Below are 19107 nucleotides of genomic sequence, written 5' to 3' on the forward strand. Positions count from 1 at the left end.
AGATGAGATAAAGATTAACATGTACCAGAAAGAGGAAAGTGTGGAGAAAAAAAAGACATGCCCACGATCCAAAGCATACCACCTCATCCGTGAAACATGGTGGAGGGGGTGTTATGGCTTGGGCCTGTATGGCTGCCAGTGGAACAGGCTCACTACAGAAATATTTTATCTGCTCAGATAAAACCAAATGCCTCAAACTCATTGAATGGCACTTCAGCATGCAACAAGACAATAACCTTAAACATACTGCTAGAGCAACAAAGGGGGTTTTTGATGGCCAAAAAGTGGAAAATCCTTCACTGGCAGAGTCAATCACCGGATCTGAATCCAATCTAACACTGTTAGAGGAAATTATGGTTGAAATGACTAATTATGTATACATTCCAATCAGAACTGACTAGTCCAAATGCTATAATGTACTGTACATATGAATATTCTCTCTTGCTCCCATTCCCAATTGTATATAATGTAGTCAGGAGTTTAGTAACAATGAAGGTCTGTTCCTTAGTTCATTCAGTTGTACAATCTCCAGGTGGCAGGAACGGCCGATCTCCAGACTGTCTAGAATGCTGATTTATACTGACTGACCTTGACTTCGTGCTGATAACGCGAAGGCTCGAGAGCTAGAGAGCCCCTCTACTGGTGAAATAGATAGAACGTTTAGAAAACGCTGATGTCATTTTCAGTTTATAACCTGTGGAAATATGTGCATGTGGCAGTACTCTCTTGCAATAAACGCTGTTACCTGGCTTTTAAGACTGGTCTCGATCTACTTCATGCATAATTAATGAATTTACAACTCATTAATGAATAGAGAGAGTGCTAATTTGATTTTGGCTATAAAACATATAGGAATTGTTAAAATTCCTCTAACAATTGGTCCTTCGATCCCGGATCTAAATACCCCTCCCTGTTATCTGGAGGTAGTACGCTGAAAATCGTGCACGGACGAGTTTTTGACTCGTTTTACTAAAAAGACCTGACCACTGAATTGTGGTTAAAATCCAGGCCTGCGTACTACCACAGAAAATCGATAGGAAGGGTGACTAGATACAACGAACAGTGCTTATCCCAGTCGGCAGCAGGTAAAGTAGCCTTTATTCTCGAATTTGGGAGGGATTATTTAGGATATTTATTGATTAAAATGTTATGAAGGAGTTGAATTTGATCAATAATAGGTGCTTGAATATTCTGAACAAATAAAATGGGTTTCTACCGGGGGTATTAACCAAAATCGATAGGAAGGAAGCAGGTCCGAAATTGACCTGTGGTAAGGTGCGCTACCATCAAATAAACTAGAGCTTAATAAAGCCTGGTCTTGCAAGCCAGAAGGTTATTAAGGAGTGATATAGTACGCATTGGAGAATTAGGACGCTTGTTGCGTACAAATAGGATGGCCAATATTTCAAAAGACATACCTAAATAAAGATAAATTAGGCTTGGTGAGAAGGCAGGGTAATTCTAGGCGAACAGAATAATTGAACCTGTACAATGCTGAAAGAAATTAATATCAAAAGATAAGTGATTAGTCTAGAGTAGTGAGATTTGAGACATTAACGTTGAAAGTCCCAAAAGGAATATCCTATGGGTGAAATGTGATGTCCGATCAAAAGTCTTCTATAGACGTGGTTCACAGGAGAGGTCAACTTAGTCTAGAGTAGTGAGATATGAGACATTAACGTTGAAAGTCCCAAAAGGAATATCCTATGGGTGAAATGTGATGTCCGATCAAAAGTCTTCTATGGACGCGGTTAACAGGATGGAAAACACATACTGATTATTTTTAAAGCAACACACACACTGATTATTTTTAAAGCAACACACACATAGTCAGACAGAAAAAGTAACTAAGTAACGGTAAATTACAAATTTATAGAACTGCACGCACATAGAATTTAAAATTATATAGAAAGGCATAGATAAGTGATTAGATACCATAGCTACAAGTAACGGTAAGGATTGTTTAGAATTCCTCAAAAGAAGTGTCGGAAACGAGCGGGAGATTACCGTAATAGGAGAACAAAGAGAATGGAAGGGAGGCGTCCGAAATCTGACTCAGACAAAGAACCTGAATGGAAGCTAATATAGCCAGGAAGGGTTTTAAATTAGGACGATTCTCTGGGAATTCCCGGTGTCGAAGTTTTGGGACTACGGACAATTATAATAATAATGTTGAGAAAAATGGATAAGGTGAGTCAAAAGAAAAATACAAGATGGTTTAATTGTAACGAAATTGGAAATTTCGCCCGGGAGTGTAACACTCCCTGCAAAAGTCGTCAACAGGTTGTAATTTAACTGTGGGGAAAGTCAGAGGCGACAATCGAGTAAAGAAAGCGAAGGTTCAGATACAAAGGGAGCGAGATTAACGAGAATTCTAACTGAGGGAAAACTTTGGGCGTCTAAATTGGGGCTATTTTCTGTTGTCTAAATGTCGGAGTTACAAATTTAAACAGAGAAGATGGGTCTATTTGCGGAGAATCTTAGTCAGTTCCAGGGTTGATAGTATAGTGGTGAGCGCAGCAGTCTCACCAACGGCAATCCACGGTTCGGTTCCCGGCCGAGGCGGTTAACTAAAATTGATTTTAGATTGTAATTGACCTATTTGCATGTTTTGCCTGAAAAATACAGTCGCCAGTGTTTGTAAAAGATATGAAATGAATGGTTATTATGTGTTTTAGATAGAATTGAAAAAAGAAGTCATTAAAAATAATGGCGAGACAATTTCGATGTAATACGCTATTTTGCCCCAAATGATCTGGTGGAATAATGTATTGAGATGGGAGTCGTATTTAAATACATGTATCATAGAAGAGAAAGTCACCTAAAGTTAAATGTAGGGAATAACGGAGAGATACAATACAATTTCGGGCTATCCGGATGTTATAGCTATTTATGAATCGACTGACATATGATAAGTTTAACACAAAACATGGTACGTTTGAATGTTAGAGTATGGTAAGTTGAGAAGTTGGGTTGGTTTTACTTTGATGATTAGAATTTAAAACTGAACGCAATCTGAATAGGGAATATATATTTTACAGAGGCAGGCAGATGTGTGATGACGTTTCACGTTGAACAACATCGTCCCTCAAATTTAAACAGAGAAAAGGGGTTGTGGCAATTAGAGGGAAAATGCGTGCATTATAGCTTAGAGTTACTTTTCAAAAGCGGCCAGAACCATCCAAATACATTTCTTTTAAAAAGGAGAAGTATCGTAAAGATAGTCTGAAAAGTAAAAAATATTGTGGGTCGACAATTTGAAGATAGACTGAATAAATTACAGGAAACATCAAGAGATTTAAAACAAACGATGTGAAGGGATTATCAGAATTATTGGGTGTCGTTGTAGGAGTAAAAGTTTGGGTTAAGGGGATTTCCCTGTTCCCAGAGACAAGGTATTTTAAAGGTGTACACTCACATAATGCTAGTATGAGTTTTTAATTAGACAAGTGAATAACGTATTGGGAATAGAGTTGTAATTAAAATACTAAGTCAAAGACGAGACAGTTACTTAGAGCAAAATGGATTCTAAATGATAACAAAGAGACAATTACGATTTATGCCCATCGAAATGTTTTTATAAAATTAGCGAATTTAGAGATATTGGTTGGGGTGGTAAATTATAATTCAGGATTTGAACAGATGTGATAAATTAGGTTTGGTTAATCGAACAAGAATTATTTACAATTCATTTAAAGTCGCTACGAATTGGGCTGAGGTGGAGCGCTTGATGATGACGTCACTAGCGAGGCACTTTTGTCGCCAGGGACTGGGGATAACGGAGCAAATTGTTTGTCTGTTAGTGTGTGTATTGGTGTTTCGAGTAACTTTTCAGAAGTTGATATAAATGACAAAATACATTTTTAACAGTAATTTGAGAGTTGCCAGGATAGTCAGGAAAGATGCTAAAAACTATCAGCTGATACCTAGGTAGGCCATTTGTGCCATTTGTTTGGGTTGAACCATGTTAGGGAGAGAGAGACTGGATGTATGATTCGTAAAACATCGTGGTAATGGATTCCATGGTTGTGATTCCAGGTTTGATTGTTTATGTAACACCAGTGAATTTGAGCACTTTCAATTGTGTGGAACCATGTTAGGGTATTTAAAGTTTGAAAAGCAACCTCTATAGAAAAACATAACTGCATATGTTTCGGGAAGTAAGCTAGGTTGAATTTGGTTATTCAAACTTTTCCCCTGATACGTAGACATGCGTGCTTAAGTAGGATTCTTCATTCCGGGACAGATGGAAGTTATCTAAAATAAGTCAATTAAAGGAGCCATGGGAGAATGCGAATGCGTAATTATTAAATATCGGGGATTAAATTACGGATTTCTTACACTGAGAAATGTACGACATTTGCGGCAGAGGGAAAAAAGTAATACAATAATGTTATCGGGTAAATTGTATCCAAGGGTAGCATGTTCATTTAAGTAAACATATACATTGACGTTGTTTAAAACTTATGATTAATGATTTTAGTTAAAGGGGAATCATCATTAGGTTTAGTTTATAGTTCACTTTTGAGTTTCTGAATTGGAATTAGCATAGTGAATGCTAGTTAGGAGAGTTGTGTTCTTCTGGGAAATTTGATGTTTAGGTGTCTCAGTTTTAGAGGTTTCCTGGGATTATAATCTTGGGGAGAATGAGGCCATAAACGACCAAATTAAAACAAGCCTGCAAGTATATATACCTAAAACCATTGTTAGGACTATTTGTTTTAGTGCAAAGGTATTTTAAAGAGGCATGCTCACATATGGAACCTTATGAGTTGTAAGTTTGAGTTTTAATTATACAAGTGAATTTTTTTATTTTATGACCTATTGATCTTATCATGACTGTCTTCTGAGGTCTGATCAGCCTCAGGGGAGAGTCATTTGTATAATGAATGTGGTCATATTGAGTTACTAGTTATAATGGAGTGTTGGTTGGGGGGTTAGAATTATTGTTTGAACCGCAAATGAGAAAGTGGTTCAGGATTCTATTTTACAACATTAGCTGTGAAGTTTTTTGAATGGGCTATTAATGATTTGGTATTGTAACAGAGAAAAAGTCATATTTATCATTGAGAATAAATAGGGGAAGATAAGATAGATTAAGCCAATAAGGCAGGGAATTACATAGAAAAATAAGTTGCAGTTTTTAGGGGTGATAAATTACTGTAGATAAGGTATTCCACACTTTGCAACACATATTAAATTCATGTTATTGTCAGATAGAATACTGAGGGTCCCCGAAGGAGAGGGCTTGATAGTGTAGGAAGGATTTTGATATGATTAGCATTTGTTTTGAATTTGTTTGACTATTAGGAGTTTTTTTAAATAGTATTAAATTTAACAGGAATATAGGACATCTGTGATGATTTAGGATTATTGTTAGGATTAAGATAGGTTGATTAAGGAAATGTAAGGACTTTAGAGATTGCCACTCATAGACATGTTTATTCTAAAAATCAATGATTTTAGATAAAGTCAAACAGTTAGAAGCTTAGTGGTATTTGAGAGATATGAGAGAAAAGGTTTAAATTGGTAAAAATATATATTTAAGAAAATATATAAGTAGCGCAGATAGTTCATAAAAGTAGATAAGAAACTTGACAGGGAATTGGTACAGGATTGACATGAATGGACGCCCAAGGGAGAATGGGACATTCTCTGGGGACATGGGAAAATTAAAAGGGGCTCCTACATGATGATGTCAGACATAAGGATAATTTACAAATCTTACCTAAGTCATTGTTTAAGAATAGGCAAGGTTGTTACCTGGGCAGAGCCAGGTAACAAAGGGGGGATGGGTAAATTGTGTTCTAGAATAGGATGTGACCTACGGGATAATTACCTGATAAAAAAAAAAAATTTAGCTAATAAACAGAACAAATGAGAAACTGTTTGTTAACCAAACCTGTATGTCCAAGATTTTATGCACTACAGGTGAACTACAGGTGAAGTCACTCAATCCAGTCCCATAGACTTGTTGGGGGGACCATACCAAGGACTCCTGGTGACAGCTAGCTGAAAGAGCTACCCGGATTCATATCGCACTGCGGGAGGGTAAGGCACACTGACACTGTCGAACAATAACAGAGTTCGAGAGGAGAACTGGAATTAACAGAATTCTGGGGGCCATCTCTCGAATGAAAAATACCTTACCTGTCCTTTCCTCACTGTTGTTGTTCATAGAAGTGAAGATGTGTCTGGCTCTTGCTAAGTGATGTGTTCTCGGGGAGAGGGTGGGGCTTCACATGGAAGCTGTTCGTCTGAGCTGTCTTATCGTGGGTGACATATTCCTGATACAGCACGTCCTACTCGAGTATGCGGAGAGTGGGAATTTGACCCATGGTTTAGACGATGAGGATTTTGTTCCAAAATAAGCATAAGAGATCCCTAGATCTGGGTAGACAGGAAGTTAGAGTAGAGGTTGGGAAGGATCTCTCAATGGAGTTTTAAGTAGACCAAAATGGAGTCTCTAACTACATGACAGTCTAGGACTCTGAGCCATTATGGCATATATCGGTGCAGGTTCCCATATTGATCGTGGACACAGGTCATAGCTCATTGGGAGAGAGGGCTATATGAATCCACTCACCCAGTATGGAAGAAGGTAGAGTATAGTGAAGGTGAGAGTTTTTGATTGTAATCAGGAGAGAGGGATGAATTGCATAAAGATACGCTTAACCCTTTAAATAGAAATGAAGGAGGATCTAGGGTTGTGGTATGGATATGACCAAGTCTTGGTCGACACCCTAGTACGGCTCTGGGTAGAGGAGTTTGGGCCGGTATGGTAAAGCTGTTCACGAAAGCAGGAATGCCAGATAATGACAGTTGTATTGATTTGCACTATTTAAATCCCCAGGTTCCTCCCTTTACAGTGACCGGAGGAGATTATTACCGTTTGGCCCGGTACAGTACTCTTGGGAAATGATGTCAGGGCGAGGTTTTACCAACAGATTGGACAGGATTATGCTCCATTGTAATGCCTCTGACACTCATTCAACACCAAGACATGAAGTATAGCCAAATGGGAGAAAAGAGCTACTCCATCCGGGTCTCTTATTGACTAAGTACACATTGATAACATTGGGGTTCCAAGGGAGGTGCCAGATGAGTCAAAGCAAGAAATCAGATCCTAGCAGGATTAGAGTTAAGCATTTCCGGGGCTCTACTCTCATAAGAACGTGGACTGGATTAATTATATTTATGATAATCAACAGCGCTTTAACAGGTATACCAGAGATGTTATTAAAGGTTTTGTAGAACAGACTGAAGCAACCAGCTGGAAGGTTTGGCAGAATAGAATTGCATTAGATATGTTAATGGCTGAAAAGGGAGAAGTATGCGTGATAATCAGGACCATGTTTGTACTTACATCCCAAATAACACAGCTCCGGACGAATCAGTGCCCGAAGCCTCAGCTGGTTTGACCACCCTGGCTCACGGGTTGGCAGAAACTCTGGGGTGGATACTTCTCTGACTGATTGGGTTTTGATAATCCGTTTGGAAAATGGAAAAATGTTATGATCACTGTGTTATGGGCTACATTCACCTGTGTGACTGTGTTAGTTTTGTACGGACGTGGTTGATTGCGTGTATGTATGAAAGTTATTATTTCCAGGACTCTGGAGTAATCTATGACAATAGATGATGCGGTGTGGGACGATTCCAGGTTCTGACCCGTGGAGGACTGAATGCCTGACTACAGGACAAGTGGACAAATCTGGATCTTTCATCATTGTGGAATTTATGTTTGATGAGACTAGTGTTGAGGATAGAATTAGATTGTACTTTGTTTCAATATTAGACTGTTTTTTAATAAAAAGATTGTAACGAAAATCCTGAAAGAAGAGTTATGATTCTGATGTAGGTTTAAAAACAGTAGGAGTTAAGGTTAGATTTGAGTAAATATGGGTGAAGAGCCGGATAAACATTTATAATAATGTGTCTATTCATATGATAATCTGATAAACCTTTATAATAAGGTTAGTATAAGTAGGTTAATATTTTTATTTTTTATGTTTAATAAAACTAGATGTAGATTTGAATGTATAATATTTGATCAAAGGGAAATGACTAATTATGTATACATTCCAATCAGAACTGACTAGTCCAAATGCTATAATGTACTGTACATATGAATATTCTCTCTTGCTCCCATTCCCAATTGTATATAATGTAGTCAGGAGTTTAGTAACAATGAAGGTCTGTTCCTTAGTTCATTCAGTTGTACAATCTCCAGGTGGCAGGAACGGCCGATCTCCAGACTGTCTAGAATGCTGATTTATACTGACTGACCTTGACTTCGTGCTGATAACGCGAAGGCTCGAGAGCTAGAGAGCCCCTCTACTGGTGAAATAGATAGAACGTTTAGAAAACGCTGATGTCATTTTCAGTTTATAACCTGTGGAAATATGTGTATGTGGCAGTACTCTCTTGCAATAAACGCTGTTACCTGGCTTTTAAGACTGGTCTCGATCTACTTCATGCATAATTAATGAATTTACAACTCATTAATGAATAGAGTGCTAATTTGATTTTGGCTATAAAACATATGGGAATTGTTAAAATTCCTCTAACAAACACGCATTTTACATGATGAAGAGGAGACTGAAGGTAATAAGTCCCTGAAACAAGCAGGAACTGTAGATGGCTGCAGCACAGGCCTGGCAGAGCATCACCAGGGAAGATACCCAGCATCTGGTAATGTCGCTGCATCGCAGACTTCAAGCAGTCACTGCCCAATGTTTTTTGATTCCAAAAAATGGGGGGGGAACCATGTACAAAATCTTGTAGTTGTTTGAGAGAAGGTTGTTGATGGAGTGTAAGAGAGAGTATTAGATTTCTCAATTTGCCTTATAGTTGCCAGTGTAAACTTTGCATTGGATGAAGTTGAGACAGTTTTTGTGAAGACTTGAGCATTTGATGTCAATGTCAACACTTCAGTTGTGGTGCTGTTGCTGTATTGTGTGTGGCTGTGGAACTACCAATTGTACTCTGAAATGTTGATCTTGTTGAAGGAGTATTTGTTGTCCCCTGCTGTTATACTTCCAGATGTTGGCCTAGTTGTCAATGTTGTAGGAACATGTGTTGTGAGAGTTTGTGGAGGTGGAAGCCCTAACTTTGGTTGTTCTTACTACTGGAGCAGTAGAGGAAGTTACGGTATATGTTTCAGCAGGGCTTGTAAAAAAATTTGCCTGTGCAATGATGGTTGTTAGTAGATCAGAACTAGTTCATGGCTCCCTCGTCCCTCTGCAGCAGACATAATATGATGAGCAATATGCTTGGAACGTCAAATACCAAAATAAATCACAGTATTGAATAGCAATACATATAGAACCGTGAGAATCGCAATACATATCGTATTGGCACCTAAGTATAGTTAGAATATATTGTGAGGTCCCTGCTCTATACTTGTTCTTCAAGTGTATTAATAGGAAAACCCACAAGCACATGACTTACTGTGGCAAGGAAGTGAATTCGTATACACTAAATCTAATCCAAATACCCTGGTGTCCTATTTTATGTGGTGTTTTTGCTACCCAGGCTGGTCTAATATCAATATAATATACTATCCGACTGGGAAACACATTTTGAACGGATTTTTAGCAATGGTTATCAACTGTACTGCAGAGATGGAACAAAAGTCGCAGAAAATTGAGGTTGTGGTGGCAGCTACATTTGGGTGTGGGAGAAGAGTTACAGGGTGTGTTAAGTGGTGATGTCCCATCCTTTCAGATTGTTGGCATGAAGTAGGACTAAATAGTGGAGTAGGGTGGTGTTATTTTTAGTTTGTGAGTGTAGTGTATTTGGTAATTCTTTCAAACATAGTATAAGAGAGTTGTTCTCCAGTCTAGTAGGAGGCTGTAATGCAACATATTGGATGCCAACCACTGTTAAACCTCTTGGAAGTAATATTCTTTGGGCAAACCTGAAAGAACTGGCCAGACAATGGTTAAGTGGTTTCTCTCATCAACACAAATTCGATGGAGCATCTATTATCTACTTGGTGACATTCAACCGGAATATAGCGAAGAGGATTCAAAACAAGGAGATGAATTTAACGAACGTTAGAAGCTCAGCTCCAGCCGATGCCAGCATCAGGAGTAAACTGGACAAATGACATTTAACGCTTTTTTCCTGATACAAACAAGTTCATTGCATCTGCCGTGGAGCCCAGTTTCATAATATTACCGTCTGTTTGCCGTAATTGGAGTTGGTGAAAAAAAAACAGGCCTTATTTTAGTGCATTTTTCACCCTGCCAGCTCCCATTGGTTCATTTGAGCACCAACTCGCATTCTGAACAACGTTCTATTCCCAGCCCACTGTTCTACATCACAATGCCCGACCACGTTAGACTCTTTTGCTTAACTCAAGTAACGTATTAACAAAGTAACAGCTAGTTGGTGAGCACGCTCACTGTTCGCCTAGGTACACATTGTTATGACCAATAGTGCTAATGATGGCTGGCTCATGGCCATTAAAACATTCTGATCATGGTTAACCATATTTACTTTCAGAAAAGGTGTAAACCTAAAAACGCATGTCCCTGTCCTTTTTCAAAATGTAGCCGATTTAAACAGCCACTAGATGTTTGTTTTTTTTGGACAATTTGATGTTTCTAAATGGCTGCTGGGTAATTTGATGTGGGTCAAACCCTACAATAGGTATAACCTATTTTAGCCTTAACCCTAATTCTTGGGTAGGGTAGCCTAGAACACTTGTAATAATGTTAGTAAATACCATTATAGTACAACAGCATTTTGATGCATAGGTTAACATGTTTAGTTATTTTATATGTATTATTGCAAGGCAGAACACCTGATGAACAAGCTTCATTTACATGTTTTAAATGTGGTTTGAACTGGGTGTGACCAAGTAACCTATGTGAAAGTCCAGCAATTGACTGGGATAGGTTTGAGACGGATCTCAGGAATTAATAAGAAAATTAGTTTCTCAGCTGCTTCAATGTCTTTGTGAATTAATAGCTACATATTTCCAATAGATGGCAGCATAAGACCACGAAGCATCAGTTATAGGCTTTGCAGCAATATGATTGACATAAAATAGCATGCAACCAAAGACTGTCCCATGATTTTCTAAAATGGTCACTCACTACTTTAGAGGTAACCATCTCTTATTAGGCCCGTGTTGCTTTTGGGAGAGAGAAGAGGGAGGAAAAACCCAGCCAAATAGACAGGTGGGCTAACAACCCTAGTAGACATGCATTAAACAAACTTGCTTCTTTTAACAATAAAACTAGCCTTCTTTAGAGTAGTTGAGGATCTGGAGCATCAGCATTTGTGGGTTCGCTTACAGGCTCAAAATGTCCAGAGACAAAGAGCTTTTCTGAAACTCGTCAGTCTATTCTTGTTCTGAGAAATTGCCAAGAAACTGAAGAGCTCATACAACGCTGTGTACTACTCCCTTCATAGAACAGCAAACTGTCTAACCAGAATAGAAAGAGTGGGAGGCCCCGGGCAACAAGTACATGTGTGTGTCTAGTTTGAGAGAGAGAGAGAGAGACACACCTCAAGTCAACTGGCAGCTTCATTCAATATTACCTGCAAAAGTATCAACGCCAACAGTGAGGCGACTCCAGGGTGCTGGCCTTCAAGGCAGAGTTCTTTTGTGCAGTGTGTGTTCTTTTGCCCAGCTTGAGATATGGCTGTCTTTGCAACTGCCTAAAAGGCCAGCATCCCGCAGTCGCCTCTTCACCGACGTTGAGACCGGTATTTTGCAGGTACTATTTAATGAAGCTCCCAGTTGAGGATATGTGAGGCTTCTGTTTTTGGCATTAATACATGTCACAGTTTGCACATGTAAAACATTGAGTTAAAGCCCCATACAAACACGATCTCTTGTTTTAAGGCAGTAGCTTTCATTTCTTAGAACAAGAAAAGACTGACGAGTTGCAGAAGAAGGGTCTGTTGGCCATTTTGAGCCTGTAATCAAACCCACAAATGCTGACGCTCAACTAGTCTAAATGCCAGTTTTAGTGCTTCTTTAAAATCAGAACAGTTTGCAATTGTTAGCACAGCTGAAAGGGTTTAATGATCAAGTAGCTGATCCAAGTTCAGCATTTAAAAAAAAATGCTAACGTGCCTCTAGATATTCTATTAATTTAAAATAGCCTTTACCAGCCAGTCATTTACAACGTCTACACTGTATTTCAACGGACACGTGCTTTGCTTTTAAAAAAAGTGGACAGTTAAGTGACCCCAAACTTCTGAATGGTAGTATACATTTAAAATATGTTGGTAGTTGAGGGGTTATAGTTACGAGAGGAAAGACTAGATTGTAAACCGATTAAAATACAAAAACGCCACCCTGGCATCTTTTGCTGGCGATACGATTTGGAAATGTGAAGCTGAAACACAAATCAATTTCCACAGGCAAAATGGGCTATTTCATAAAAATGTGCTTCGCTCTTCATTTAAGGCTAGCAGTGTGGTTAAATCAAGTCGCTTGAAGAAACGGGCAGGGTTTCTGACTGAGGTAACCTAAATCACCCCATTTGCAGGTTCACAAGTACCTCTGCCATATGCACAAATGTCCAAATGCTGAGGGAGTGAAAGTTATTACTTATGTAGGGGGCTAATTAGACAATGACCAAGCAAGGCTGCAGGCTCAAGCAAAGCGCTTAGCAACACGTTTTGAGTTTGCCAATATTCAGACAAAAGAATTGAAACGTGTGCATAATTACGACACATGCGTGTCTGAGACGTCACACAAATGCTCCCAATTTTAGATGTTTTCCAAGCTATAAACAAGTTACAAATTGGGGTGCATGAATTGCATCATTGAAGTCAGTGTACTCCCAAGTTCATCGTTTAGTGATCACCGCGCGCGCCACTGAAAGTCAACTTCGGAATTGTCAGCAACACATGACAACGGCAATTTAGTAGGGTCTGGGATTCATTGTGAGCTTCTTGGTCAATTTGAAGTATTGTTTGTGTGCAGGTGTGACGCAACGTCACCAGGGGTAAATGGGGAGGGGTGTCTTCCTTTAGACAAATAGCATCCCAAAACAAGTGTTTACTCAAACTGAAAAAGTTAAAACCAGAATTGTCAATTGGACAAAGTCAGGTTAGCCCCTCCTAGTGAATACACCCCTGAATCTCCAATAGATGGTTATTTGCTAATGTTATACATTGAGTAAATGGATTGTTGCTAAACATTTCGCAACTGTTTGCTAAGGTCTTTGTATAATGACTACACCCCACCCCAATCCAGCAAGGGCTGTCAAAAGCTACTGAAGTTAAATGAACATGAGCTGACGGGAGGCACTGCCTTGCGCAGGTCCTCGTTTCCCCAAAACATCTTCAGGCTAAATGTATTAGTATCCTATGGTTAATATGAATTTAGTCTTAAGCCGCTTTTGGGAAACCGTATCTAGAGTCACTAAGCACAGAAAACCCTGACCGGGAATGATTAGCATTGTTGACAGTGCCTTGGTATAATGTCCTTGAAACAGACAAATCCCTCTAGGCTGCACCAAACAGCAAAGTCACCACAAGACATCAATTTGTGATGACACCTGCCATATGCACAATTTTACCAAAGCTGACAATTACAAGGGTGTAGAGGCTACAGTAATTAGTTACGTCGCCCAAGTCCAGTACGCTGCAGAGCAAACCAGTATACCAGAAACTGTTAGTGTACAATGTCACAAAAGAGGTTAAAAAGCAGACCTAAGTCTCATTACAATAAATACAACTCGGTTAAATAGGCAAGATTAAAAATATATATTTAATATGCATTAGTCAAATTACCACATTTCTTTAGCATGTTCAAGCATCAGATTTGTCACCCTGTAGATTGTCAGACCTGGAAAAACAAAATAGGCGTGAAAGCTAGAAGTGCTCCTATTTAAGCAAGTTACTTTCAAGTCTGGGAACAAAAGATATGCAAGACTCACCTTTTATTTAAAGCAGCACTCTTCTCAGTTATTTTATCTAGAGCACATGTAGTAGATCTGGTGGGGAGAAATGAAGTGAGATTAAATACTAACTAAACAATTAATGGGACAAAATGTAAAGAAATGTAGGCCAACTACAGTTCACTTTTGGTTCATCAGTCACCAATCCAGGGAATCAAGATGCAAGTCCCAAGTCTTCCTCACCTCCTAATTCCATCAAAACAGCGCTCTTCACAAGTTTTTTCTGTGGGCATACACACTTCAGTAGAGCACATGAAGTAGATCTGTTGAGGAGGAATGAAGTGAGATTCAAAACCAACTAAACATGTTTGACTTTGTGCAGCTCAAAAAAAAGAAGTTGCACACAATAGAAAGAGCTTTTTGAAAGCCTCATTCACCATGTAACAATACACCAATCAAGGTGTGAATCCTAATCCATATTCTGCTTCCTCACCTCCTCATCCAGATACTTGTTGGTCTGTTGATCCATGAACTGGAATGCTTGGACCATGAAGCGACGCTGGTGGCGGTTCTGCGGCAGGTTGCTGAATTTAAGGATGGAGACATTGGGGTCCTGAGGGTTGGCACACCTAGAGGTGAGAAATTGATAGAGAACTCAATGACAACTTCCTCTTGGCAGCGCAAGGCCCTCAAACTAGAAGGCTCTGGAACTCATAGGGTAAGAGATGAATACCCTTGGTATAAGGAGTTCTGTCACAAAATGGCTGTCATGCTTTGGCTACGGAAAGGGCAAAGTTTAGACATAATGAAGGGATCCTTCAGGATTTCAGCAATGAGGCCCTTTATCTACTTTTGATAGAGATGAACTTAGATACCATTTGTCTGCCCCTATGAAGGAAGTGATTGGTAGTGTCATTAGCTAAAGCTAGCAGATACCTAGTCTTCATTGTGCCAAAGCTGGTTAGAAAATTCCTTCAACTGCATACAGACAAAGAGGAGCCACAAGTTGACCTGACTCTGGGTAAATACATAAAGGGACTCATTATCAAAATTAAGAGAACATTGGAGTCCATCCATCCCAGCCTCTAAAAGCCAATGGCTGTTCAAGAGCAAGGTGGCCCACCAATATGTAATCTACAGTACGTTAGGCAAATCAGTCACACCAAGTCATTGCAGTGCTTACCCTTCGTGAATGAGCACCAGAACGCTCTTGGCAGAGCGGGGATAAGCCAGACAGTAGTTGACCAAAAGTGTCGCCTCTGGATTTGGAGAAGTCAGACGAACTTCTAGATACACAAGTTTACCCAGGAAGAGACGCAGGGGCTGATGGTGCCGTTTGAGGTACTTGGTATAGGTTTTGTCTGGTGAGGGAGGTAAAAGAGCAATTTAAGCATTGGGCTTGTCAGCAATGTAAAGTATCCGCAACAATGGGACAGTAACCATTATGTTCTGGCCATTGCGTGTTTACATGTCAGCCAGATACCTTCAGCAATCCTGAGTTCGACACCAAACAGTCCCTTGGATGTCACCTTTGAAGGGAATGTTACACTGGGGCTTTTCACCATGTAGCCCACACTCGCCACTGTTGGCAGGGTACCCAGCGTTTTAGGGTAGCGGCACTCAACCATGACTCTAGAGACAAACATAGGGGGGGGGGGTACTAGTCAATCTCAGCAGGTGCATTTAATGATTCCTCAATTAGTGAGATTAAATTACATTCTTAAAGTGCCAAGTATTCGTGGCATTTGCAACAGCAATACTTGAAGTTACACACTTTGAGCTACTTAACTGGTGAATCAGCTCAATATATAGGAACACTAGGACAAAGGCATATAGCAAAGACGGAAATCTAGAAGGTGTAGACATTGAGATGTTCATTAAACACCAAACTGAAGAAACTGTCCAATAAGCAATGCCCATTTTGTTTGCTGCAAAATGTGACATCTGAATTACCTGCGGGGGTTGTCTCTGGATATTACGCCATACTTCAGGTTAAGGGTTCGGACGGCCGTCTGTACCTCTGCTGTGTAGATCACAGTATTGCCAATTTCCTAATTAAGATCAAAACAAAGTGATTGTGTGGATCAACAAGAAACACACCATCAGGATTCCAGAGGGCGTAATATTCTTGTCCACTTACATATGAGCGAGTTCCACATTCAGTGACTGAGAACTTGAAGACCACAAACTTATCAGTGACAATGACTGGGCCACAGCTAGACTTCCCAGCAGCCACAAGTTTGGTGGGAGTCACAGGGAAAGTGGTTAAGTTATGGTGAACGGCAAAGATAAACTGATGGTCTGCAGTGCACTCTGGGGAGGGAGACAGTACACATCAGTCCTCACTATTCAAAGCCAAACATCTTGCCCTGTGAAAGAATATTTACCATCCATTGGGTAGAAGCAGGCGGAAGTTGCCGAATCCACACAGCAACCCGTCACCAAACACTGGGAGGACGAGATTCCAGTGAAACCACAAGCCAAGTGTTGGTTCTGGGGAATACTGCAGCCTGAAATACAAAAACATTGGAAGTGAGGATCAGTAGCCAATTAATTATAATTCAGAAAAAAAAGTTACATGTAGTGTCAGTCCCATGTTTAATGAGCTGAAAGCACACACAATTGTTCCATTTGTAAAGAAAGCTAATTCTGTGCACAATTGTGTTTACATCCCTGTTAGTCATTATTTATCCAAGATATTTCATCCGCCCGAGGCACAGCAAGAAGCATATTGAGTTGGCGCCCCCCCCCTTGGGTTGTGCAGTGGCGGAGATCTTTGTGGCCTATACTCGGCCTTGTCTCAGGATGGTAAATTGGGTGGTTGAAGATATCCCTCTAGTGGTGTGGGGGCTGTGCTTTGGCAAAGTGGGTAGGGTTATATCCTTCCAGTTTGGCCCTGTCCGGGGGTGTCATCGGATGGGGCCAGTGTCTCCTGACCCCTCCTGTCAGTTTGCTATATCTGGAGTACTTCTCCTGTCCTAGCCGGTGTCCTGTGTGAAGGTAAGTATGCTCTCTTTCTCAGGACCTGAGTCCTAGGACCATGCCTCAGGACTACCTGACATGACTCCTTGCTGTCCCCAGTCACCCTGGCCGTGCCGCTGCTCCAGTTGCAACTGTTCTGCCTGTGATTAGACCATGCTGGTCATTTATGAACATCTTGGCCATGTTCTGTTATAATCTCCACCCGGCACAGCCAGAAGAGGACTGGACACCCCACATGGCCTGGTTCCTCTCTAGGTTTTGGCCTTTCTAGGGAGTTTTTCCTAGCCACTGTGCTGCTGCTACACCTGCATTGCTTGCTGTTTTAGGCTGGGTTTCTGTACAGCACTTTGAGATATCAGCTGATGTACATACATGTATAATATAATATAATGTATAAATACATTTGATTTATTAAATAGCATGATCGATACACAGGTGCACCTTGTGCTGGGTACAATAAAATGTGCAGTTCTGTCACAACACAATGTCACAGATGTCTCAAGTTCAGGGAGCATGCAATTGGCATGCAGAAACCTCCATTTTAAAGAATTAGGCAGTGTGCATACCAGCCTCACAACCGCAGACCAGGTTTAACCATGCCAGCCCAGGACCTCCACATCCGGCTTCTTTACCTGTGGGATCATATGAGACCAGCCACCCAGAGCTGATGAAACTAAGGAGTATTTGTAATAAAGCCCTGGTGGGGAAAAGCCTTCCTCAGATTCCCTGGAGAGCCAGGCCCAGCCAGTGGGCCTATACCCTCCCATTGGCTGTGCCCCTGCCCAGTCACGTGCAATCCATAGACTAGGACCTAAAGTACATCAATTTCAATTGACTGATTTCCATATGAACTGTAACTCAGTAAAGTCGGTGCATTTATGTTTGTTCACTAATAGCTGTAAACTCAATGACCAGTGGATAGAAGTCCAGCACTGGAGTAGATACCAGTTTCAATAGCACCTCTGAACTGGTCAAAATGACCAGGTTCTCTAAAAAGCATATCAAGACAAAGTTAATCGTTAGAACGTTCTTAGGAGCATTGTTAAACATTTCACAAAATGCTCCTTTACCAACTGCCTCAGACCACAATAACAGCAAATATTGATGCTTATCCAAAGAAATAGAACAAACATTTCATGAGACTCACCAGGATATTTGATGGGATTTTGAGCACTGGGATTGAGAGGGGTGGGTGGACACTTTGAAGGAGGCCCACCATGGGCATTGCGAAGACCATTAGAGAGGGGCAGGTGGACGGTCGAGGACAACGAGGATTTGGGGCTAGCCGCACAGGACACTGTAGAAACATCCATTATGCCAGCTTCATTGACATACAACACCATCAAGGTGTACTGCCCAGCCTGCAGAGTCAGTGAGGCAAGAAATGTACAATCATTCCAATGACACATTTACACCATTAAATGTATAATTTAAAATTGGAAAGGCAAAAACCCTACCTGACGACTAATGAGGCAGCCTGAAAAGCGGACAGTTAGGGCGTTCTGATATTGTCCTCGATTTAAGGAGTATCCACAGGATTCCGGGGCGTCAAGAACAGAGAGCATACTGTTGGGTCCTGTAGGGAAAGTTAAAAATGAGCAAAGTAGTCAAATTGCATTTGATGATCTTTAAACCGATAAATAACTTACCCAAAATCTTGACTTCACTCATTGGACCAGCTGGTAGTGTTACTTTAAACTCATCCTCACCGCACAGAACCGCTAAACTGACTGGGGCAGCTTCGGTAACGGATACCCACTTTTTTGCATCTGATACCTCCTCGAATTGCACCTGGAATCCACGGTCGGCGTTAAGATCGACATTGGCGGGGTCTCCAAGTTGCACTACAGCCTTGTCTTCGGTATAATTCTCCTCTGTGTCAAGGTTGTGGTGGGCAAAGGTTGCCTCTTCGGAAACGCGCTCCCATCCCGCTGCAGGCAATGCAAAGCAAAGCCAAACCGGGAAAAAAGCAGTGCGCTCCTTTGCCAAGTCATGGTTTCATACAATGCCTCACCGAATGCTGAAAACGGTATGACAGCTGATGTCTCTCCTAGGTATATATAGGAAGTATTTGCAATTGGCTGCACCTTTCTACCAATTGGAACAACGTTACTCTCCATCAGAATATACGTTCTCACAAGGTAAACGGTAACATCTGGAGTGAATAATCTATTACCCGCCACAATGTTTGCGTTTACACAGGCAGCTCAATTCTGATAATTTTTCCACTGATCACATTAGATATTTTCAA

The 19107-nt window shown here is 40.5% G+C and overlaps 1 protein-coding gene and 1 long non-coding RNA gene across 2 annotated transcripts; one reads left to right on the top strand and one right to left on the bottom strand.

The window, feature by feature from the left end:
• Positions 1–1379: 1379 nt before the first annotated feature.
• LOC121841473 lies at positions 1380–8457 on the top strand. The gene is made up of 2 exons (XR_006080494.1): positions 1380–2190; positions 5916–8457. It is a non-coding gene; the product is annotated as an uncharacterized LOC121841473 (long non-coding RNA).
• A 5268-nt stretch (positions 8458–13725) lies between these two features.
• LOC121841472 (zona pellucida sperm-binding protein 4-like) lies at positions 13726–18841 on the bottom strand. Its single transcript, XM_042310039.1, has 12 exons — positions 18506–18841; positions 18314–18432; positions 18004–18217; positions 16262–16384; positions 16015–16187; positions 15828–15925; positions 15358–15506; positions 15058–15235; positions 14368–14503; positions 14118–14197; positions 13914–13970; positions 13726–13822 (listed from the first exon to the last, which is right to left on the bottom strand). Exons 1-12 carry the CDS (start codon positions 18525–18527, stop codon positions 13786–13788), a joined length of 1386 nt encoding a protein of 461 aa, XP_042165973.1. The 5' UTR covers positions 18528–18841; the 3' UTR covers positions 13726–13785.
• Positions 18842–19107: the final 266 nt, after the last annotated feature.

The sequence above is a fragment of the Oncorhynchus tshawytscha genome, linkage group LG31, assembly GCF_018296145.1.
Source record: "Oncorhynchus tshawytscha isolate Ot180627B linkage group LG31, Otsh_v2.0, whole genome shotgun sequence".
NCBI classification, from domain to species: domain Eukaryota; kingdom Metazoa; phylum Chordata; class Actinopteri; order Salmoniformes; family Salmonidae; genus Oncorhynchus; species Oncorhynchus tshawytscha.